This window comes from Panthera uncia, chromosome A2, assembly GCF_023721935.1.
Source record: "Panthera uncia isolate 11264 chromosome A2, Puncia_PCG_1.0, whole genome shotgun sequence".
In the NCBI taxonomy this organism is placed as follows: domain Eukaryota; kingdom Metazoa; phylum Chordata; class Mammalia; order Carnivora; family Felidae; genus Panthera; species Panthera uncia.
Window position 1 is genome coordinate 76,064,729 of NC_064816.1, and position 24,929 is coordinate 76,089,657.

The 24,929-nt window shown below is 35.4% G+C and overlaps 2 protein-coding genes across 5 annotated transcripts in view; one reads left to right on the plus strand and one right to left on the minus strand.

Annotated features, from left to right (window-relative positions):
- Positions 1 to 24,929, plus strand: part of SRPK2 (SRSF protein kinase 2) — a 389,837-nt gene that overhangs the window by 260,636 nt on the left and 104,272 nt on the right. The window contains exons 17-18 of one of the 2 annotated variants that reach the window (XR_007460240.1): positions 12,172 to 12,256; positions 14,099 to 14,399. The exons of the other annotated variant lie outside the window; for it this stretch is intronic. The gene's annotated coding sequence lies outside the window, so the exon portion shown is untranslated. Of the gene's footprint in view, positions 1 to 12,171; positions 12,257 to 14,098; positions 14,400 to 24,929 lie in introns of those variants that run through there. 2 annotated transcript variants of the gene reach the window in all.
- The window catches only part of KMT2E (lysine methyltransferase 2E (inactive)), a 99,464-nt gene that overhangs the window by 5,188 nt on the left and 69,347 nt on the right, over positions 1 to 24,929 (minus strand). For all 3 annotated transcript variants that reach the window (XM_049642809.1, XM_049642810.1, XM_049642811.1), the window contains 13 exons: positions 22,053 to 22,283; positions 21,805 to 21,935; positions 20,698 to 20,815; positions 19,623 to 19,732; positions 16,295 to 16,559; positions 15,279 to 15,377; positions 6,966 to 7,130; positions 6,348 to 6,656; positions 2,947 to 3,201; positions 2,643 to 2,787; positions 1,704 to 1,954; positions 1,282 to 1,338; positions 579 to 1,142 (listed from right to left, as the gene is read on the minus strand). In XM_049642809.1, coding sequence (XP_049498766.1) covers positions 579 to 1,142; positions 1,282 to 1,338; positions 1,704 to 1,954; positions 2,643 to 2,787; positions 2,947 to 3,201; positions 6,348 to 6,656; positions 6,966 to 7,130; positions 15,279 to 15,377; positions 16,295 to 16,559; positions 19,623 to 19,732; positions 20,698 to 20,815; positions 21,805 to 21,935; positions 22,053 to 22,283 — 2,700 coding nt within the window. The remainder of the gene's footprint in view (positions 1 to 578; positions 1,143 to 1,281; positions 1,339 to 1,703; positions 1,955 to 2,642; positions 2,788 to 2,946; positions 3,202 to 6,347; positions 6,657 to 6,965; positions 7,131 to 15,278; positions 15,378 to 16,294; positions 16,560 to 19,622; positions 19,733 to 20,697; positions 20,816 to 21,804; positions 21,936 to 22,052; positions 22,284 to 24,929) is intronic.

Genomic DNA, 24,929 nt, shown 5'->3' on the forward strand with positions numbered 1-24,929 from the left:
TATAAAAATTAAAAGCACACATCACTAAAATTCTTTTGACTTGCAAAGCAATAAGCCTATTAACAAAGAAAATACGTGTTGTAGTCCATCCCATTCCTCTGAGATAAGGCATTCTAACAGTCTCAGTATGTCTGCCAACCAAATGGTGGTAAATCAGGGAACTTCAAGTAGTATCTATAGAATACTTTCCGAATATTCATATCCGTGGTCTAAATACTGTCGATATTACGGATTAGGAAAGAAGCAGGGCTGCCTGCTAACATGTAAAATAAGGATAATAGCACAAATATTATTCAACTCTGCTTCTCTGGCTGGGAAGTGGTTATTCTTTCAGTGAAATAAATCATCTAGAGGTTTCAATCTCTGAAACCATGCTTAAAGAATGTCCCACAGTTCACTAGAATGTTTTACTTGTCTGTAAACATATTCTAATTGAGCATTTAGAAAAGGTTTAAAATGTACACATCAAAACTTTAACTTGAATAACTAAGTATGAATGCCTCCCATAACTATAATAACCCTCAGAAGTAGTATGAAAAAGACACTATTAAAAGGACTAAAATCGTTAAATTTGTAACCTTTTTCTTTTGTGGTGGATTCTGGGGTGTGCAACTTCCGTCGATCAAATTGTCATTAACAGTCCGTCCGAAACCAGAAACAAGCCCATCTTCTGAAGTACAAAACACAGGTGTTTCCATAAATATGCCTCTAGTATCATCCTGCATCAGGCACTTTGACTCACTTATTCGGAAGCCTCCTCCAACCTCCAACTGATGTGAGGGTGTCAGGTCCCTCAAGTTAGAGTTTACAGAGAAGTTAACTCCTGTTCTGTCAGGACTCTTTACCCAGGAAGAATACATTGTGCCCCGTCCAGAGTGAGTAGATTCCAGTTGGCTGGTAGGATCAGTCCTGTCATGTGTAGGTGGTTCCATGGTTTTAAGTAAGGCAGTCTGCTCGATTGAATCGAGTCCCAGTTGAAGGTCTGACACAGAATCCTTTTCTCCAGGGCACTGCCTATTGACCTCAGTCCTACTCCTGGGGCTGGTATAACCGATAGTCTTTATTTCTTGCAGACCCAGGTCAGTTAAATTAGAATTTCTAAAAGGCCCCAGTGTTAACATGGTCGAAGATCTGTCATATCCCTGTTTACAGAATCAAAACAAAAAAAATTACACAAATAAGCACACCTTGAGACTACTTATTTTAAAATCTCATAATTTAAACAAAATAATAATAGGCAAAGGTCACTAATGTCAATAACCTTATTGAATAACTCCTTACCTCTTGATTATAAGTGCGTCTCTTAATTTCTGGAGAACTTTCTGGGGAAGAAATATTCTATATAAAAGAAAGAATTGAAAGTTAAAATATAAAAATTAAATCCATGATATTTATAGAAATGAGAACAAACTATTACACAGACTTTGGTTTTAAACTTTCTTTTGTTTTATTTCTATTCCCCACATAAGATACCTGCCTCAATTTGATATACACAGCCATTCAGTCTGATGCTGAGTATCAAAATAAGATGAACATTATGCTCATTTTAATAAAAATGTAAAAGTTTAAATTCACATAAGTGAATGTTCCAAATCTGCTTATTTGGTTTGTTAAAAACTTTCTTTCTACTCTCAATACACTGGGGGTTGCTATTAAATACCAATCCCACAGGGGTTCCCCCCCCCCCCATTTAAATTTCTCACCTCAAAGTGCATGGTATTTCCTGGTGTGCCAGGAGTTACTGGGGTAACTGGCGAATATATGGGCTTATAACCATTTCTACAAGCTTCATCATCTGATTTTATCCGTGGAGGAGTGGCAAATGATGGGTCCGTGGGAGTAATATCTGTGTGGGTTGGTGTAGCATATGGTGAGGGAGTAGGTGTGGAGGTTTCTGAGTAAGCAGAATCTAGCAACTGATAAAGTCTTCGTTTTTTTAGTGGTGTAGTTAAATCTGTTGATGCAATAATAATTCACAGACATTATATTGCTGGTATGTGCTACAATCTGTAATATATTCTGGGAAAGATCAAAACATCAACAATAGTAATTATGATGACTTTCACCCCCAAACTAAATTTCAGGGTTTTTAAAGATACTACTAACATGAAGCAATCTCTCCCCACCCCTCCCTGCATTAATTTTACTATTACAACATGCATTATCTTGCCAAATGACTTACAGACCTAGGAGTTTCTAAGAAGTCTTACAAGTACAGATGTTAATTTAATCGATTTATTCTAAGAGTTCTATTGAATCTGAGAAGCAGCCCGTAACTTCACCCCTAAACCCCAACATACATAGTACTACAAATGAAGGTTTTCATGTTTATCTTCATCTAAAAGGTTAGAGGACAGAAAAAAGTTAACAATATGCTTCTTGGGGCCCCTGGGTGGCTCAGTCAGTTAAGCGTCTGACTCTTGCTTTTGGCTCAGGTCATGGTCTCAGGGTTGTAACATGGAGCCTGCTTGGGATTTCCCCCCCTCCCTCTGTCCCCCCCTGCCTGCACATGCTTACTTGCTCTCTCTCAAAAAAAATGCTGCTTTTATAAAGTACATAATAACTAGAATATGTTTGCTGTAAAAACCATTTACATCCTGCCACATTCTTCACACTAAAACAGTACTGAAAAGAAATTCTACCTGGAAGAGAACAGCTATCATTTAATAGCAGTGGACTTTTACTTTCACCATTGACTGTAGGACTTCTGGATCTTTCTTGACAGGGTGAATTAAATCTATGTAAAATTGCTGAGTTTTCCTCTTCTAAAGCTTGTTTCAACCATCGCTGAAATACATAATAAATGAATAGAAGTCAGTTTGTAGCTGTTTATACAGCCTGTAAATGTAAAGCTGATGCTAAAAGCATTTCACTGCCAGGAATGATAGCAAGGAAGGAGACTGGCCTTGGCTCATCCTAGATTTATATAGCCAAAGAACAGTTTACCTTCTTGCATGAGCCAGAAATGTTTTCACTAGGTTCTTTTCTTCTCCTTTTTTCTGAAAGGAATGGTGAAGTAAATCTGATATAGTGCTTAGGAGTAGAGTATACGTGGGGGCTGTAAGTGAGGCCGGGTAAAGAATTGAGCTGTGTGGCTAACACTTCAGGATCTGTAGTTATGCGCAGAGGCCTTTCTGAAAGGCTGTCAGAAGGTTTTCCAGTCTTCTCATTCTTCTCACTTAACCATTCACTGACCAAGTGCTAGAGAAAAGAGAAATCCGGATCATTCTACATGTAATTACAGTTATACAGATGCTCCTATAGAACACTCTGACCCCAAATCTGAAAACATATTACCCAAAATGAAATATTTAAATCATTCATATGTCTAAAAAATCAATCCATCATTCTACATTTCCTTGGGTACCTCCTCTTACTCCTAAAATTTTTTATACAATAGTACTTTGCAGGAAGAAATCACATAATGGTACCTTCTGTAAAAGAGTCAAGTCTAAGAGATTCAGTACCATCTTATAAACACACAAAAACACTAAATTTAGATTTGCTACTGCTTCTATGACCTGTTTGTTAGAAAAATCTGATTTTATGCAGTGCTTTTCTACCCTGATTGACTATCAGAATCCCCAGGAGATGATGAGACCAGTGTATATACATTAAAAAAAAAAGGGAGGGGGGTGTTGGCATTGACAATCAATATTTAAAATTTTACACAATCCTTTTTAAAATTCTGTTGATTTTTTTAATTGACAGTGCATGCAGTTCAGACTTTACTGGTAACATGAATATGCCTGATCCCTAAAGTATAACGATTACTCACTTTTCTTGTAGGCTAGTTTTAGTTATTTAATAAAGTTTGATTGTAATGGGCATGGAAATAAGGATTACATTTATCAGCACAAGCACATTTTGTCTGCTGTGTGGGCACTGATCTTTTCTATGTGGGTATCAAATGTATCCTTTTTATTTTTACTGGAAGTGTAATTTGTTAAAAAAAAAAAAGTACTAAAAGTAGTTAATACATTCTTACACATGCAGATAAACACACATTAAAAGAATGATCTACCCACATCCTGTCTTCCAGAGATAATCATTATAAGCATTCTAGTATCTTTTTTTTTCTCAGTGTCTATACAATTGGTTATGTCCAGAACAAAAACCAGAAAAGCACATGGAATCTGCACCCAGATGCCTGGATTATGCATCCTGGCTTTGCCACTTACACTGTGACCTTTCCATAGGTCAAGTTATGCAATCTTTCCACATCTCAATCCTTATCTGTCAAAGAAGGGTCAAAATAGAAACTAGCTCTACAAACAGGGTTATTGCAAGGATTAAAAGAGCTAAGTAACATAAAGTTCTTCAAACAGTATCTGGCACAGAATAAGTACTATGTATTATTAAATTGAATGAGGCCTTTACATTAGGAGAAATCATGATAATTCGGTACTCAAACAGTATACTGTTTAAAAGAAGGGAAGGGGCACCTGGTGGGTGGCTCAATCGGTTAAGCATCAGACTTAGGCTCAGGTCATGATTACGTGGTTTGCAAGTTTGGGCACCACACTGGGCTCTGTGCTGACAGCTCAGAGCCTAGAGCCTGCTTCAGATTCTGTGTTTCCCTCTCTCTGCCCCTCTCCCACTCTCTCTCCAAAATAATAAATGCTAAAAAAATTTTTTTAAATAAGGGAATACCATCAACAAAACCTGTGGCAAGAGAGGCTTTTTTAGAGAATCAAATACGATATAAGAGTCTACATCTCAGGTCAGGAATTTAAGTAAATTGATAACACCACAATAATTTAGTCACTTTAAAATTAAAAGGCAGGAATTATGTCCTATTTGTATCTTCTCTTTTAACCATGAGTTTTTCTTTTCACTAATCCAAATTACAAAGAAAAGGTGCAGTTATTTTTTGTCCTTCCAAAGTGGGCAAGAATAACTTAATTGTTTGGTTTTGTTTTTTTAATTCCAGTATAATTAGCATACATTTAACTGCTCATTAATAAGGCAAGTGTTGGCTTGTTCAAGATCTGAGGGGCTGTAAGGAAGAGTACAGACTTCCAATTAGAACTGTATTTAGATCTTATCTCTAACTAACCCTCTGATTCACTGTGAAAGTACATTCCTGGGCTCATCCTGGTTGTTTACTGATATATTTCTCCTGGCCTCACACTACCTACAAACTGTGCTGAACTTGGTAAAAACAAAGACAAGATAAATTAAGTCTCAAAATATTTTGTTACAAAAGTGTGCAAGAATTACTATTTATGATCTAACCCCTCCCCAAAGAGTCTAAGGATTACCACTTTGGTATCTCTGCTCCAATCTACCATACTCTACACTGGGGATGGGGGCTTCATATGGATGTTATTTCTGAGCTGTAAAGTTCAGGTTGATTTACCTTGATGAATAGTTTCATAATTGCCTCATTCAATCTGACAGTTTTTCAAAGATGAACAAATTGATCTAAACCTGCCCTTCCCTTACGGCAATCAGTAATTCCTTCACATTTAATTTTTATTATTTACCTATACTGTGAAATTTGTAAGAAATACAAAAAAATAAAGGATAACATGTAAAACCAGTTGTTTCTGAGAAGTATAAACTTAGTACATAGGGCATGCAAAAATAGCAATTTTGATAAATTCTTAAAATCACTGCATTATGATTTACAATACGAAAAGGTCTTCTTGATATACTGAATATTATAACTGTCTTTATTAACAATAACGCAAGCATTTTTTATTAACTGATTTTTATAGTTCTGTGATTCTCATTCTTGGTTTAAAAAAATTTGTCAGGTGGGGCTGCCCAGGTGGCTTACTCAGTTATGTGTCCCACTCTTGGTTTTGGCTCAGGTCATGATCTCATGGTTTTGTGAGTCTGAGCCCTGCATCAGGCTCTGCACTAAGAGTGCAGAGCCTGCTTAGGATTCTCTCTCTCCAGCTCTCTTTGCCCCTCCCCCGCTTGCGCTGTCTCTCTCATAATAAATCAAAAAAAAAAAAAAAAAAAAATAGGGGCGCCTGGGTGGCTCAATCGGTTAAGCGTCCGACTTTGGCTCAGGTCATGATTTCACGGTCCGTGAGTTCGAGCCCCGCGTCGGGCTCTGTGCCGACAGCTCAGAGCCTGGAGCCTGCTTCCGATTCTGTGTCTCCCTTTCTCTCTGCCCCTCCCCTGTTCATGCTCTGTCTCTGTCTCAAAAATAAATAAACATTAAAAAAAAAAAAATTAAAAAAACACAATAAAACTTTGCTAGGTGTAAAAACTACGCCTGTTACTCTGTTTCCTAATGAGGTTTTACAGAGTGTATCTTAAAAACACAAATCTATTTCACATCATAAGACACTGTTTTTAAAAACAGTTCCTACATTCATTAAGAATCATACCTTCTTTGTTTTAGGGTACTTTGTAGGACATTTATTAAGTGCTGGAACTTCAGTTTCAGTAATTATTTCTGCTAGTGCAGTTTCAGTTTCTGGTTCTATTGCAAGTACAGTATTTTCAATATCATTTTGTTGTGAAGTAACTTCTAGATCAGGAGAAGACGGCTGGATATCTGAGCACATGCTGACAGTTCTGTGTCTGCGCCGCTGCTGCCCAATGTGAGTCCTGCTCCGAGAAAAGCTTTTTCTCTGTTTCGTCCTATTCACTTTGGCAGGGGCAGGCTTGCTAGCAGTTTCTTCTTTTGCTTGTTCCTAATTCAAAATACAACAGAGTGGAACTTTTGATACTGTGTTTATGTAAGTGAGAAGCTGAAATCTAAAAGCATTAATTCATTTCAGGAGCTAATTTCCTTAAATGTTTTTCTGAATTCTGATATATACTACATTTACATTTTCTTATTGAAAAACAAAGCAAATAGGATCTTGTATCTCAAGTCTAAAATCTCCTAGCATTTGAAAAATGCCACTGAGCAGCATTAGACAGAATTCCTAACAGATGCAACTAAACCAGGTGTGACAGTCTCACTGGAAAGTGCTTAAGGGGTGAAAACAAAACTAAACCTGAGTAGCTTCGGCGTCACTGACAGCCTGCGCGTCTTTACACTCTGTTTTAACTTCGGTTTTGGCTGTGCTGATTCTTTCCAAAGCTTGTTCTCTTCTTTTCTCTCTTTTTTCAAGTCTGGCAAAAGCTTGCAGAATTGCTTCCATTTTCCTTTCTTCTCTTGTCTACAAAATTTAAATTTCAAGTGGCATAATAAATGTCATTGCTCTGAAGTACAATTCAGAATTGCAAATGTTCATGGCAAATGTAAAAAATAAATTCTGGGATGTTGTTAGCAAAACCTCCTATTGATGATACTTGGGGAGTGAGAGGGAACATATACACTGGAGAACCTCAGAGTCCAAAACCTCTCCAGAAACCCTGTCATTACAAATATATTTCATGAAAGGAATGAATACTTGTTGGATCACTGTTCACGATACAGATAAAGCAAAACAACAACAACAACAACAACAAAAGCATCAAAAACTACCTTGCTCTACCAAACTGAAAATCTCTTTCTTTATAGGAAGTTAGTCATTTTTTCAAATAAGATTCGAAAAGTTCCTACGTTAACAAATGTTGAAAAGATTACATTCATAGAAACTTAGGGAGCGAATATATTATTGACATTGTGGTACCAGGATATTACAGGCTGAAGTGCTGGGTTCAAATTATGATTCTATCAGTCATTTGCTATCTTTGTGACCCTAGGCAACTTCACAACCTAGTTAACCTTTTTGAGCTTTTTACAAAATGTAATAATAATTACACTTCACTGAAACGTTACTGAGTTCAAATAGAAGGTATCTGTGCAGCTTGCCAACAGCACTTGGAAAATGGTGGGCATCCCCTAGGTGTCGATTATTATTTGTATTTTAGCTTTCTTGCCCTCAATTACAATTCTTCTAAGGCATCCTTCTTCCTCTGACCTGTCTTCCGCTGACAGTTCAAGGCAGGGACTGGAACAACAAGAGTTCCTCTGATCTTCAGTTCTCTTTGGAGAGAAAATATTAAAAGCAAGACCCAGAGCCTTGGCCTGTGGGCCTGGCAAATGCTTCAGTTTTCAACCAGAAACAGGAAGAAGCACTTTCATCACCTGTCCAGTTCTCCAAATGAAAAGAACCAAGTCCTGAGTCTCAGATCCGTTTGGCTTTCCTCTTGTGTCAGTAACATGGGGGAGAAATGTTCGAAACTCAAGGTCGGGATGCATGCATAGTCTTCTCCAACTTGGAGTTTTAGTTCCAGTAATTACTAGCACAGTTTCAAGCATTAAGACACCTATACTCTGGAAACTTAGGCTTACTACTCTTGCCTGTATTTTTTTTTTTCATTTTTTACACTCAATAAGGGGACAAAAATCATCTGTCAACAGAACTACTCTGACAATAGTGACTTTCTAATTAATCAGTCTTCAAAACAAGTTATCCTCAGTCTCTTTATATTACAGGTAAGAAAACTGAGGTCCACGGAGGTAAGATTGCTTGTTACATGTCTGCATCTTCCTTCTCTTGCTCTGGCACTAAAATAAACGGCAGAGGTGAAAGTAGTCTTTTCACTGGAACTGGAAGTTTTAAAGCTGAATTCTTTCCTTAGTTAATTTCTATCTCTGGTCTTTTAATCACTTTACTCAACCTCCTTGCATCTTATGGCTCTCAATTAAAACCCTGTCTCTATATTAGGGCTTTTCTAAAATCCTAAATTTAGAAATCTGGAGTGATTAGAAAATAATTTGGGGGGCACCTGGGTGGCTCAGTCCAGCTTCAGTTCAGGTCATTATCTCGTGGTTCGTGGGTTCATGCCCCACATCAGGCTTGCTGCTGTCAGCACAGAGCCTTCTTCTGATCCTCCTCTGTCCTCCTCTCTCTCTGCCCCTCCACCGCTCATGTTCTCTTTCTCTCAAAAATAAATAAAAAATGATAATTTTCATAACTGCTTCACCTGTTGAACAGGGGACCGGGTGTGGAGAGAGGAGAAGGAGCTAATTACTGTGGTTATTTTGTCTCTTCAAAAAATTTTAAAATAGATCTGAGAAAAGTACATTTTTCCAGAAGAAACAAACTTGGCAAGAATGATTTTATGTGTAAAAAACTTACCAGTATTTAAGGTAATATGAATTTATGACAAAATAAGTTTGACATAGTCCAGTATTCACTGGTTTTAGATGGTCAGAATGAGAGTCAGAGATTGATACAAGGACCAAACTCATTCATTTAAAAATTTTTCTAAAGGAAAATCCTTTAGAGATGACTCCATCTTTTTGAGCTAGTCAAGATCTTAGGGGAAAAAAAAAGTCTAGTCCTGTGCTGAAGAAACCAAAGCCCATGTGTATTAAGTGACTCACTCAAAGGCAGAGCCATAATTCTTATCCAAGGTTCCTGGTTCCTAATTTACTCTCTCCATTTAACCACCAGTGACACTACATAAGCAAAATAAAGCATAACTCCTCTCACATTTACTACAACTGTCAGCCAAAGCACTAAAGAGATATCCTAATACCTTTAACCCAACTTCATCTTAAAAACACACAAATGTTGGAAATGTAAGCATGCCTTTGATTTTCTACATGAAAAAATTCATTAGCACACTGATCTAATTTTATTTTAAATTCCTGAAGGTTCCCAGGTCATTCAGCATTTTCACCAATGCATCCAATACATTCTTTGACACATAACCATACGTATAGTATCTAGTTAATGACTGAAAACTTAGCATCAATTTTACAGACCTACCTGAAAAATAACCAGTTTTATATATGGCTTAGGGTAGTGACAGCCTGTGTAGGGGATCAGTGAAATTAGGAGTCCTAATTAACCTCAGCAGACCCTAACATCTGTGCTTGATGTAGTTGAGATTATACTTGTCACATAAGACATGTTCTATAACCAGGACTCATTCCAAGCCCATGAGCAGACCTCAGGATCACTGTATTATCTGTGAGCTGGGCAATTATTGACGCTGATCCAGAATTACAGTTAAACAGGTTTGCCTTTCAGGAATGAAACTGACACACTGTTAACGCTGGAGTATTGGGAGCTAAGCTGAAACTATGAAGGCTCTCTGATAAGATCAACAGATTGCTTTTATGACCTGTATCTTAGTTTATGGTTTTACAGCAGCAAATATAGAGTGCTGTAATTCCTGTAAGCAGAATAAAGTCTGCTTACTATCCCTTAAAAGCATTTTATCACTTGAGGAGTGGGTATTTTGAAAATTTTTATTCTAATTTTGTGCTTCCGTATGTAAACACTGGAGCACAAACCTGACTTGAAATCCTCTAACTTGATATGCTTGGAAGAGACTATAGAGAACTTGTTTAAGACTCCTATTCAACAAATGCGGAAAAGGTAAAGTCCAATATAGTTGTAGGGGTACATACTAAAGAACATGGCTTAAAGTTTGATACAATATTGCAACTGAAAAAATAAACCCCACTGAGTAAATTGTTATAATTCATCCCAATTAGCAATAACTGGTACTTTTTAACTGAGTGAAAATAAGCTGATGAACTGTGCCCCACACTAGCTTTAAAGGGAAATGTGCTTAGTAGTAGAGTTAAAGAATTGAGAAGGAAACAAAATGAAGACATCTAGAGACTCAAGGTTTCCTTTTTTCCCTTGCTAACAGATAAGAAGTGGTTCTTCTTAAAAAACTTGCCTTTTAAAGGAAAGGGAACCAGGAGGGCCAGTCTGCTAAATTACCCCACCCATAGCCTTGAAACAGAAAGTAAAAGGGATTCCTTACTCAAATGACTTTGCTTATCCTCTCGAACAAGAGTTAGAGATTAATTTATTAATCTTTTAAAAAATGGTTAAGATTATTGATTACCAATAAAATAATTGCAAATAGTCAGTATGGCTTGTGGAGTACCCCCATTTCTTCTCTACCACACAATGATTCAGTTTCTCTGCACAGTACTGTTTCCTCTTTGATATTTGTTTCTTATTCTATACACCTGTGTTCCATGAAAGCTTCTCCAGAGCCTTGCCTTCTTTTTCACCCAGTACTTTCAATGGTGCTCAGTGTATAGCAAACACTCATTTTTGTTAAATGAATAAGAACTGTATATACATTATATAAAGCATATGTCACTGTTATATGAAAGCATGAGTGAAGTATTTAAATGAGATTTGGGAAATCTTGAATTTATTACAAAGCAGCTAAAGCTGAATATCCTCATTTTGTTTGACTAGAACCCCAATAAAAATAAATGGGTTCCCATTTGCTGTTCAATACCATAATGTCATTAGTTACTCGTCTTTAGAAACACAATTCCTAAACTCTGTGATGAGAACATGGGACCTAAGAAAATCAGAATTGGTAACCGACATCAACTTAATCATGTTATAAGGAGAGAAAAGTGAGATGGGAGATGTATTTCACATGTCATCAGATGGCTTTCCTGGCAAGGCATTTATCCTGATATCTTACTATTAAAATTTCCTCGCCATTTTCTAAAGCTATCTTCTAAGTCAAGTTACTTCCTAGAGGAATTAACAGTAGTGTTTTCCCACAGGATGCTTGTTCCATCAGATAAAAATCTGTGGGATGTCAAAGGTATCACCACAAACAAGTTGGAAGGGTGTCAAAGTTTACAAAATGCCTTCATAAACAGAATTTTTCAAATTTTTAAACACACCACCACGTATATACTGAAGAACTCAAAGTTGGGGATCTAAAGCACTGTTTACTAAACTCAACTGGCCCCAGAGCTTCCCCCGCCCCCTACCCCACAAAACATATTAGTGTTCTGTGGAATAATTTCTGATGTGAAGGATGAGAGATAAGAAAATTATGGCGAATCCTGCATCCTGGCAAGGCCTCCAGGGCACTACCTGGGCTATAAGGAAGCTTCACTTAATTCACATTCATGGGCCTACCTATATCTCTACTTAAATGGCTGCCACAAATATTTAGCAGGCTCATTTATATACTTTATAAACACCTGGAATTTTTTTCCACAGGAACTGGGGGCTGTAACTATTTATAAAATTATAAATTCTCACCCTTATGTAGTTTATATTCTAGTGATCTTCAATTCTTAGTATCAGCAGATACTTCAGGAGGGTCTTTTCATGTCATTATACACTGGGTGGGGCAAGCCTCATGTTTATTTAAAATTTTCAAAAGCTTTATACTTTAATTGATCACATGTTAGTTCAACAAAATACGATGAGCTTCCCAAAATCTAACCCCTTTCTGCATACTTTCTTTACCTCTGACAAGGTTATATGGCCACCTCACCTCCCCTTACTTCACCTCCCATGCATCTGGGGGAATCCACTCAGTAGTGCCCTGGTTTTGGAATCAGGTGAGTATAAACAGCCTACTTGCATTTCAACTGCCATAGCTTAATGGGGTTGATTTTAAGATTCTCTAAAGTCAGTTCCAACCACCGCCAAAGAGGTATCTCTTACTAGCTAAAAGGAAACCATCTATTTATTCAGTTCTATACCATTTAGACACAGGTGTGCTTTCGTAAGTAGGTAACAACTTTCTAAGGGGGAAAAATAATAGAGGGAAAAAGAAATTTTTTAATAAAAGAATAGCTTTCTATCTGGCCACATAGTAATTTGAATAAACATTCTTCCATGAAATCTTTATCATTCAACACTTCATGTGATCTGCTATCAACCAACCTTATCTCCCTGTTCCCCCACCCCAAAAAACCACCTATATAATCCCAGCCAAATATGATTTATCACTTTTATAATTACCTCCAGGCTCTTTCCCCTGGAGGGCTATTTCTGTACTCCATGTAACTCCATACATTGTACTCCATACAATTTAGTTACAAGGTAATCTGTACTTGTTTAAATCCCACCCCTAAGGTCCATCCTAAATAGTACCTACTTCATGAAATGGTCTTTGACCCTACCTCCAACCACAGCTGTAAGTTACCTACCATATTTATAGCTCCTTTACCACATTTCTTGCTGCACCATAATAGTTTCTATAAATGCCCTGAAAGGCAGAGACATTGGTCTTCCATTCTTACCAAAAAAAAAAAAAAAAGACAAGCAACCAAAATACATACTTCCACCAGTGCAATTTTTGGAGACTGAGCAAAATGCTAAATATTAGGTCATGTATGAAACTTCCATTTGTGTAGGTAAACACTGTCAAATCAACAATTTCATATGGCTCAAGCTATACTACAAAAGGATAGGCTAAAGTATATTTGAATTTGGACATTACATGGTATTTATCTGGGAGGAGAGTAGGACTAACTCCTTTTGTATCCCAATCTTGTAAATCTACAAGAGAACTAGTACCCAATAATGATTTAAAGTCTTTCCTCTCACAGGAGGAAATTTCAGTCAGTTTCTCAGGAGCTGACCTTAATGTTTCTAACTACTACTGTTAACCTACCCAATACAAAAGGCAGACACTAAAGGCTGATTAATATTTAAACTTTTCAAAGCCAAATATTTTGGTCCTCAAAAATACCAGTATGTGGCAAGGGGTGGGGAGAGACCATGCCAACTGGCTTAAGAATCCCAACAGTGCTTTTACATTCTGCTTATTTGACCATACCCAAAAATTCTGTAATTAAAATATCAAAGCAAATGTACCAATTAGAAATAACATTGCAATGACTTTGAGGGTCAAGGAGCCAAAGATTTTTAAATATTTATTTCATATCCCTTTAAAATACCAAATTCTAAACACTAATACTTTGCAAGTTTTCCACATTTTATTTGTATGAAAAATACCCAGCTGCACAGCAGCTACCTTAGAGGCAGATATTAAAATGAATATGCTAAAATGGATATAAAATTTAAAGCATTTGCCTACATTAATATAGCATACTAACAGGTAAAATCCTGACCAAAAATGGATTCCCAAGTAAGCCTTTTTGTTTGTCCAAAGTTCGATCAGCAAAAGGGTATTTCTATTTTCTGGGATCTGAAAATGAGGATGTTCTAAAGTTCATGGATTTTCTCAGCATTAATAGATAAATTTTAAAAGTAGCCCCATAGTCATAAAAACTTTTAAACAAAATGCAACCTGAGTAAAATTATTTTAAGGGCATATAACCTGTTTTTTAAAAATTTCATGATTTTTCAAAGTGATTGTTGTAGCCCTTGGTTCCTCCTTATCATACACATGCATCATCCAAAACCAGTGATACTCCAAATTGGTTTTGCAGATTAGCGCAAATATGCTGCTGTGGCAACTGTGGAATGAACAGGCCAATACTGAAAATCTCCTCAAGAAAGGGCCACAGGTGATTTGGGTAGGTACAGATAATTCAGATGTAACCACATCTTGAAAAGGGTTCAAGATAGTTCCTTTAGGTATAGGAAAAAAACCCTCCTCCTTTCTTTATAACCAACCACGTCCAGTATTTTCTCCTAGTTGTTTTTCTTCTCTCTGATCTCTAACATTACCCTGTCCCCTCACAGCAGTGTTTGTGAAACCTGCAGGCTGCAAAAGTTGGGCTTTGCTTTCACAATTCTGAACATCAACAACAAAACCATGTTGGAGGAATGACTATCCAGGCAATAAAAAAGACAAATTAAGTAGGCCTACAATGACCAAATTCCAAAGATCCTACCCTTCCCTAAGTACATGACACCTGCAATTCCATGGAATTCAGCATGAAAATCACAGACATGAAACAAAATAAAAGGGAGTGGGGAAAACCCATAGTAAGATCATTAGTTGGTGTGTAAAATCATCTTCAAATCTTTGGGCAAACTATATCACAAAACTTTCTTAACTCGCCTAAATATTATATCCACTGCCAAATTACCATGGACTTCTATGAAAATATCTTGTATTATTTATTTGCAAATATATGTATAAAAAGCGGAACAAGGAATATAAATTCTAAACGTATTTTAATGAAAATCTTGTGATACCAGTATGAGATACAGAAATAGTAGCTACCAAACAGTGGGGTTTTGTTTTTTTTTTTTTTGCATAAGCCATTTATTTGGTGCTATTATAAGCTTTAAAATTCCATTTTTGCTTTACATTAAATTATGAAGTGAAAGGTACATTTAGCTAATGAAAGACATTTTGAACAGTGATTCTGGCATTAAAATTTATTGATAGTTCTCAGCTTCAAAAATGTTCAAAATTTCTTAAATGTCACATTCTAAAATGTCTAATGAGCACACAGTAAATATATAAAAGATTAGTGCAAGTTACTTGAATGGTAACAACAAAGCCAAACAGAAATGCTCAGCGGCACATCCTGTTTGCTAACTTGAAACAAACAACAGTGTAAAAGGCCTCCTAAAGGCAGCGACAATGACTATGGGAAGAGCAGCTGTCATAAGCGCAAGTGACAGCATGAAGCAGCTACTGGCTTCCCAACTTACCATCTTCCTTTTCCTTTCTGCAATCTGCTCCTCTGATTCCATTTCTACTTCATTGCTAATGGGAGTTTTTTCTTCTATATCATCAATAAAATCTGGTTCCTGAAAGATGGAAATGACTGCTTTATAGATACTACTATTCCATCTACAAACTAGGGACACTGCACTATTATAAATGCCTTTCAACCACAACTAACAAATTCAACGTAGGAAAATTATAAGCCTACTTAAATACATTTCAGAATTTTAAAACTGGTTTTAATTCAACACTTTCAAAATTATGCAAATAGTTTTGCTTTTTAAAGTTTGAGTCAGTGTTATCAATAGAGCCCACAAGGTCAAATATGGTAGCACAGCCTTCTGTTTATAGTCTTCCCAAAACATGAACATACAAAATTACTTCATGAGACCCAGTGCCTACAAACACCAAGTGCCCAATAAATGTTTGTTCAATTTGAAACTTAAGGGAAATTATTAAATTGATTAAACTATTGTTAATTAAGGAAGATGGGGTACTGGAGATGAGTAAAACTGTACTTAATTTTCACATTTAAATGGTCCCTCCTAACTTTCATTTGTGTAGAGGGCAAAGCAGACACAGAGGGCAAACTCATTCCTCCAAATTACCATACATGTTAAGAGAATTTTCTCTGAACAATCTTATCTCTCATCCTTATAGAATTAATTATGCCTCAAATATTTAAAAAAGGAAATTAAGACTTTAAATAAGAATTTTATTAACATAAGGACAATACCATCTGGAAGAAGTTTTTAATTACCCAGTTATAGAAATATCTTGCATTCAATTCTGCAAGGATATGCTGGCTGAGTTATTTACTAACAATGCACAAATTCTAGTAGAACCTGTGTTTTATGTTTCTAAGTACTTCATTAAATAACAGTAGGTTTAACTTAAAAAATTTAAACCATTTTACATAAAGCAAAAAAGAGGTTAAAATATGACAAGTTATTTTCTTTTGTTGACTTCGGCTGACAATCAGAAGAGCATAGTTCAGTACCTGATTATTTGATACTGATAGTCTCAGGGGAGAAAGCTTTCTTTGTTTAGTTTCTGGGCTCTTCATTTTGTTGGTTGTTCCTTCACAATCCAGAGTAATATTCTGATTTTGTGTATCTTTTTCTTTTGAAATATCCTTTTCTTTTTTTCCTTTTTTCCTTCTGGTCTCATAACCGCTATTGATGTTTTCCGTGGATTCAGAACTACGTTTTAGAACAGGGCACTCTGGATTTTCTTTGAGGCATGCGCAGTCCACCTTGTACTTACTGGAAAGATAACCGGTTAAATATTTATTCAGGATGCAAACTTTAAAATCTTCTTATCCATTTTAAGCTGCAACTCTGTAAATTCTATGCTACTACTATTTATGAGCAATCCTTTTCACTAATTTGCATTCCTATGGTAACTATCACAAAAGAGATTTTATTTCCTCACTTAAAAAACATAATCATTTGAAGTTGATTTCTGACCAGAGATTGGGCCTTCAATCAAAAGGATAACCAGTTATGGTTTAGAGAAGCAACTCAAATTAAAACTGAGCCTTTTTAAGTAAAATGATACTGTGGCTTACATTAAGGCAAAAACGGTATTTACTTCAGTGGTCCCAAACCCTAACTAGTTTGTATTTTACTTTAAGGAATGACTTCAATAACCAAGTGTCTTTGAAAAAAGGTAAAGTTATGCTTCTTTTTGCCCCTCCTTACATGTTCTCTCTTTCAAATGGAAGCTTGAAAAATAATTGCACTCTCATCTTCACTGCAGTGATATATATTACTCCCACCATACAGACAAGATTAATGGGCAGAGAGGGGCAGCATTTTGTCCAACATCACATGCTATCTAAATGGTTGGGACAGTATTCAGATACAGGTTTAGGGGAGTCCAAAGCTCACACTTTTCATCTCTTCAATATTTCTTAACTCTGCCCTCCATATCTCTACCACCAACGTTCAATTTCTCTCTAGGATACAGGCAGCATGCCAAAATCGGAGTTAAACAGTAGAAGCCTCCCACTTTACATGTTTTAATTAGTTCAGTGTTTGTTCACAATAAAAAAGTTTCTAATACTCCTACTTGCTCACTTTCAAGACTAGTATAAGTCAAACTTGCTAAATCTGTGAATCAGGGATAGAACTCAAAAATTTATGATCTACTCCCCCATCTCCCCAAATCAGGTATTGCTAGAAACTAGGTTGAAACTTTCTAGATGTTTTGATTTCAGGATAATAGAACTCCAAATAATGATGGCTAATAGCTCATGTTTACCAAGCACTTATTTTGTGCCAGGAATTGTTTTAAACACTTTACATATCTTTTTTTTTTTTTTTTTTTTTTAGAATTTGTGCACACACAGGAGCCCCAGTGGGGAAGGGGCAGAGGTGGGGGGGGAGGGAAAGAGTGAGAGACAGGGAGAGAGAGAATCTTAAGCAGGCTTCACACCCAGTGCAGAGCCAGACCTGGGGCTCAATCTCATGACCCTGAGATCAAGACCTGAGCTGAAATCAAGAGTCAGATGCTCAACCATTTGAGCCACCCAGGCATCCCTGAACACTTTACATATCTTAAACTCACTGAATTTTCAAAACATTCCTGTTTGGTGAGTATTATTATTCTCATATTACTTGTGCTGTAACAAAGCACAAAGGGATAAGAAGGTTATATAGCTAATAATAAGCAACCAAGCTAGGATTTGAAACCAGATTATAAAAAGCTTATATTCTTAACCACTTATGGGATACAGTCTTTCAAAGCAATGAGCAAAGAGCCATTATGCTAAATTTTCCACCTTCTGGGGGGAGAAAGGGCTAACAAGGAAATGCTGAAGTTATAATAAATCTGACTCCCAACAATTAAGTAGAGATGCACAGGGCAGGAAGAGGAATTTCACTGACAGAAAACATAATGGATATTTAAAACTTAGGCATTTAAATAGGTTACCATAGAAAAATTTAAAGATAAAATACAGAATAGGAGGAAATGAACTGAAATGCTTATAACCGAATACACTACAAGATACAAAAGGAACCATCCCCCATTCCCCCAAAAATCAGTATGAAAAAGACTGCCCAGGAGCAAAATGGAAGATGATTAACCAATTCATCAGAGAGGAAACCCAAATGATAAATTAATATATAAAAAGATCCTTGGGTCAAAAAATAACCAAAGAAAATGGTAATTAAAAATATAAAAAGATACCATTTCACATGGATTAGCATCAATTTTTAAAGTCATAACGAGATGGAGCAAGGAAGTAAAGCTGCAAGAATAGAAACTGGTCATTATCCATATCTTGGTTATTGTAAATAATACTGCAATAAACATAGGGGTGCACATATCTTTTAGAATTAGTGTTTTCTAATATAACATTATATGTCAATTATACTCAAATTAAAAATTAACCTATGTCTGGTGAAAACTGAGGCTGTGCACACTCTACAACCCAGCAAGTACACCCCTAATTCCGTACCACAGAGAGAACATGTACCCACAAAGACGTGTTCAAAAAGCCACAGGAGCACTTTTGGTAAATCTAAAGGTCCACCAATAGTGGAATGGATAAATGCCATCAACAGTGAAAATAAATGAACTAGAGCCACACCTAACAACAGAACTAAATATCAAAGTAACGAATGAGAGAAGATGAATGCAAAATGATACAGATTATAATTTTGTATTATATTTGTATTATATTTGTATAATTTTGTATTATGTATAAATATATAAAATTTAAATGGACGCTTTTATAGTCAGAATTAACTTTAACTTTCTTCCCTAGTGTTTCAGAACAGCGGTTCTCAGAACTTCCTTACAGTACTCCAACAAACACTTTTACTGCAAGAAAACTTGGCACAATTTCTGTTGCTTTTGTTTTTTGTTTTTTTTAAGTTTATTTGTTTTGAGAGAGAAAGAGGAAGTCCCAAGCACGCTCAGCACTGTCAGCGCAGAGCCCAACACGGGGCTCACTCTCAAGAACAGAACCGTGAGATCATGACCTGAGCCCAAATCAAGAGTTGGATGCTTAACTGTTAGAGCCACCCATGTACCCTGAATTTCTTTGTTTTGAGGGGCAAAACGTTCAATTACCCATTCACACTGATCAGCCAAATTAATTATATCACTAACATTGTACCCCCTAAAATACCAGAAAGAGAAAATTCTCACATAAACAAGGTCAGTGTTGTATGGCTGAATTAGGGCTATGATTTTTTAATTGCCTCATGATAAATACAAATGAAAAGCTATGAAAGTAATGCAAATACATAAATTTTTAGGAGGACATTAAGGAACTACTGCAAAACAGATTAACATATACATAGACTTGAACTTACCAATTCCCATAGTCAAAATCAAAGGCAATAGTAATTTCAGTTCCTTTTGGAATAGTCTGTATAGAATAAATGTAAAGATGTATGGTTCCATCTTCAATTTCATGCCTCACCTGTTAGTTAAAAAATAATTTTATATTTTTATGAACTTTTTCTACCTTTAGAAGTATCCCATCCTGCAATTTTGAAAAATTTTCAAAGTAATTCCTAAGTACAACATGGAAAATATGCAGTTCAAGACTTGTAACTATAAATCGGTGGTTTTCAACTGGACGGAAGCATAGTGATGCAAACTCTACGGCCCACCATGTAGCATTAAAAAGCAAATACTAAAAAAAGAAGAAAAAACATGACACTTCATCAATTCTACAATGCCTATTTTTTTTTACCCCTGAGTATCTCTGAAATTGGGAGTTTTGTAAATGATGACACCCTCGATTTGATGAAATACAATAATCAGTAATGGAACAGTTAACACCACACTTTTCTATGACAGACACTGTTCTAGGTACTTCATATGTATTTACTCCATTGAGTCCTCATAACCACTTTTTATAGAACACAGACCAGGTTACAAAGCTAGTAAGTCAAAAAGAAGACATGAATCTATTAAGTCTGGCTTCAAAACCTAAACTCAACTATAATAGCTATAAATTAAAAATGTTTATTTTGGCATGTAAAAAAACCCCGGAAACATGCTCCAAAATTTATGCTCCAAATTAAAACACAGTTTTATAAAAAATTTTGTAGTAGCACATATAAAATCTACTTTAGCTTTCAGTTTTGTCATCTACCTTGATCCAATCAGATCTTATATTTGACCCATAAGTAGAGCTTCAGAAATAAACAAAAATCTAATATTTCTTCTTACAAAGAACATCACAATTTCTTCAGTGTGCAAAGCAATTTTTAAGACCTCACAGCCCATTACCACCTAATTTTTTGCAATGAAAACACGCTGAGGAATATAAAACACATCAATGGTTAAAAAGTTTAGGGCTACCAGACTTGTGTTTAATACTCAATTCCATGCATCCCCTGAAACCCTTGCCTCCTGAAAAGATTTTTAGAAGCTTACCTCTGCATTGGGTGTACAAGAACGCCTAATGAACCGAGCCTCATTCCCAAAAGTCCTTGCATCAACACACATTTCTAGCCCGTGAAATTTAGAATAAAATAAAACAAAAGGATATGGTCTACAAAGAAAGAAATGCATTATAAACCATTAACATGTTAAGAAACTTCTAAAAGATTCAAAGTAAATAGTGAAGCCAAGACTTGAACATAGGCAGTCTAATACCAGAACCCATTCGTTAAGGGCTAGTTCATGCTAATGAGATTTTTACCTGCTCCAGTAACCTTACCTAAATTAAAGGTAATTAATTGAAGGTAGAAATTCAAATTTATGAGATAAAAAGGGAGTGACTACTGCCTTTACAGGAGAATTCATAATTGGATACCTTTAAAATCCTAATCGCCTAGTACATTTAAGTTTTGATTTCTAGCACTGTTTCAGATCAAATTTGCTATGTACAAGATTTGTATATCTTTCAAATCTTAAAAATTCAAGTTATAAACAACAAATACTTTTAATAACCATATAGACTTATCTCCCTAAAGATACAAACATATTTCCTGACCTCCGGGAAGCAAGGGGTCATATCAAATGCCCCCAAAAAATATATAGAAGAGGGCTCCAGTGCCATTCTAGAACCAAGAAAGGAGGAGGTGAAAGTGGTAGCAATAATGTAAGACCAAATCCAACATCTGTTATAAAGAGGAAGGGGTTTTGCCTGTGATCACCAATGGTGTTTTCAGGTTCTAGCAATTATGTTATAAGGAACTAGGTAAGGTCCTGGATGCAAAAGGGCTTCACTCCTTATAATCTTATGTAATCATAGTTTTAAATTAACGTCCACCTATATACTGCTGTTTATCTTTGAAGTAAACTGTTGTAAAAATGTCAGTAAGAGAGATGGGTAAGAGACAGAAATACATCTGCTTTTTGTCATATTTTACTATAGTTCAAAAGTTATCATTAGTCACTGTTCAACTGTACCACAGTTTTAAAAGTATTAAAATGATAACTTAGAAAAACAAAAGGCTTATGAACACACAGCATCTTGGCAAACAGCCAAAAAATCAATACTTAACAACAGGTAACTAGTAAAATAAATGAATATACCTCTTAAAGAAATATCCATTTGCTTCAAACTGTTCTCTTAGCATAAACTTCCCTCTGTACTCAATGATAAGTGCATCAGGAGGCAAATCTTTTGCGGATTTCAGAATTTTCTTATTTTTTTGTATATGGCTCTAAAATAAGAGAAATGTTCAGATTAGTTAAACCTAACTGCTTTCAGTCTAACCAGTTAAGATATACATTAGAAAAAGGTCTTTGTTTCATAATTTTTAGGCAAATGATATATTTACCTCTACAGGAGGTTTGAAGAGCAAATTGTTGGTATTCAAATCTGATTTATTTATCTCTTTTTTGTCATTTCCATTGCCTAATCTCAGAGCTATTCTTTGTGCCTCCCTCTGAACACCCTCACTATATTGGTTACTATTTGCCTCTTCGTATCGATCCATCCACGCTTTGATTTTTGTCTCCCATCCAAAATTTGAACCATCAGATGAAGGATCAATCTCTGGAGCTGAACCCTAAAATCACAGCAAACTAAGCATTAATATCTGGACTTCTAAGTATTTACACACACACACACACACACACACACACACACACACACACAGTAATCTATATAAAAGAACATAACACAAAGTAGCAATAATGTTAGGCTTTCTAAGTTGGTCCTAGGAAAAAACAGACCATAAATGATCAGCATACTACATTTTTATACTGCACGCCAGATAAAGAGTTAGAAAACTAAAGAGGCCAAGTTATGTTGAACAGCATAAATTCAAGCTTCACTGACACCACTGTAGCCAAATTAAGGCCACTGACAAAACTGCAAACACCCAAAACTTCGGAGTTATTGTCAACTAATGATTCAAAAAAAGATAGCATATGAAAATGTTTTTATTTTACAGACTGCCAGTATCTACTTTATACTCAGTTCTGATAGAATGCAATTTTAACATGTTTTATTAAAAAACACACTTTGACATCTTAATTTAGTATAATTCCAAGATCTATAATTGTCCACATGATAAATATGACATGAGAACAAAATGTCTAATAGGATGTGAAATGACCCAAAATGGTCCATAGCCTAAATTCAAGGATCATAATGACAGCAAGGACTTATAAACTTAAATGCTTGCTCTTCATCCATACCTCCTATTAAAAACCTGTAAGATAAGAACGCTAAGTGCCACATACAAAAAGTTACAGCCTCTCTCAATCTGTTACAGAACAAACAAGGAACACTTTTCTCGCTGGAATGCAATTTACAGATAGGCACAATGACCACACATTTTAAAAATGTATTAAAATGTGGACACCCACAACAATTCTTATTTGCAATCTCAGGATGAAAATCAAGTAATGCAGATAACAAAAACATGTTTCATTAGCATAATTCAGGTTTATAATTCGTTTTAACACATGACATTTCAATTTGTTGTAAATGCTATTTACCAATTTCTACAACACTGAATACCCTGGTGAGAAAACAGATTATTTCTATATGTATAACCTAACTAAAATTTGAAAATCACATATAGAATTCATAAAGATCCTTATATATCCTGTTAGACATGTATACATGTACAGTAACACTAAAATTTACCATCTGTCCACCTGCCATATAATTTTTATTACAAAAAGTATCATTCTTTTCTACAATGAAACAAACTGTAGTAAGTTGTTCAACTACTTGATAGGAGTAGGTTTATTTGTATTAACTGGTATTTTCTGTACTTACATATTCCACATTATAATGACCATGAGATAATAAATTTTTATACAAATATGAAATACTACATATTAAGGCTTTCCTCAGCTTTATTAAAGAAATCCATTTTTAAAAATTTGTCTTTCTTTTCTGTCCTCCTCTACCCAAGCCCTCTACTTATCTGGTATATATTTGATAGTTCTTCCATATCTCTTTAACCTATAAATACTATTGAATTACTAACTGAAACTGTTACAATCTTAAAGAGGTATCTTTTAGTTAAGGGAAAGATATCTTTAAAGATGCACAAAGCATTTTTAAAATTTTACTTCCTCATCTCTTTACAAAATAAATGAAAATATTTCACCTAAGTAAACTATTCCTTCTTCATTAAACTTACTATTGGAATGACTGGATAAATAAGGAAGAAAGGAAAACTTTAGAGTATCAACAGTTTCCACCAGCTTAATCCAAAACCTTTTTCAGATTGTATTGTGTCAGATAATGTCCCATAAATCCAAGTTTAATATATAGTAAGTATATAATCCCCAACTTTAACATATAAAGAACATTTTATGAAACTGGGCTTGCTGTGTGTTGAGTGACACTACATATTTTCTTGAGAAAGAACTACAAACGTATGCAGTAATCATCACTGGACAGCTGTTTAATTATTTGTTTTCCAAGAATGTGAAATAATGAATAATTGTTATGCACAAAAGATACACTGTAACATGCTTCCCACGTACTATTTTAATATCTGACAACTTAAGAAACCCATTAGCCTTTAACCACACAGCCTAGAAAGCTGTAGTAAGTCTATACAGCTGACCTCTGTGATCCAATACCTATCTTTTAGCAGGAGGCAGAGCTGAGGAGCCTTGCCTCTCTCAGAAATCAGGGCATCTACAAAATTGAGGATATAGGCTAATTCAAGGTACAAGTGACTACTTTGTATACCTCCATGGTGATTTTATAGTATTTTATAACAACTGACTTGACTAAATCACTAGAACCCCAACTATGAAAAAAAAAAAAAAAAGAAAAAAGAAAAATTTCAAATTCTAAATGTGATTTTGCATTCATATATCCACTATACAAAGTGGTATGGAGATATGGAATGCAATAATCTACTGAAATTCAGATTATCCAAAATTTTGATAATAGGAATTACTTATATACCTCCTTTTACTTAATGATTTAACAGTGTTAATAAACTCCAAGAGAGGCATAGTAATCTAATTAGGATTCTCTACGGTGTCACTTTTGGTAAAGATAATAAGCAATGAGATGATACGCAATGAAGAGAACATAAAGTAAAGGTTTTGGACAAGCAACCACTTAGTAAGCTCCTGAAAAACTGATAGTTGGAACAAGGACTTAAATTTAATGTATTTAAAAAAAAAAAAATTAATGTATTTACCTTAACTCTTAAAAAATTTTTTTTTAATGT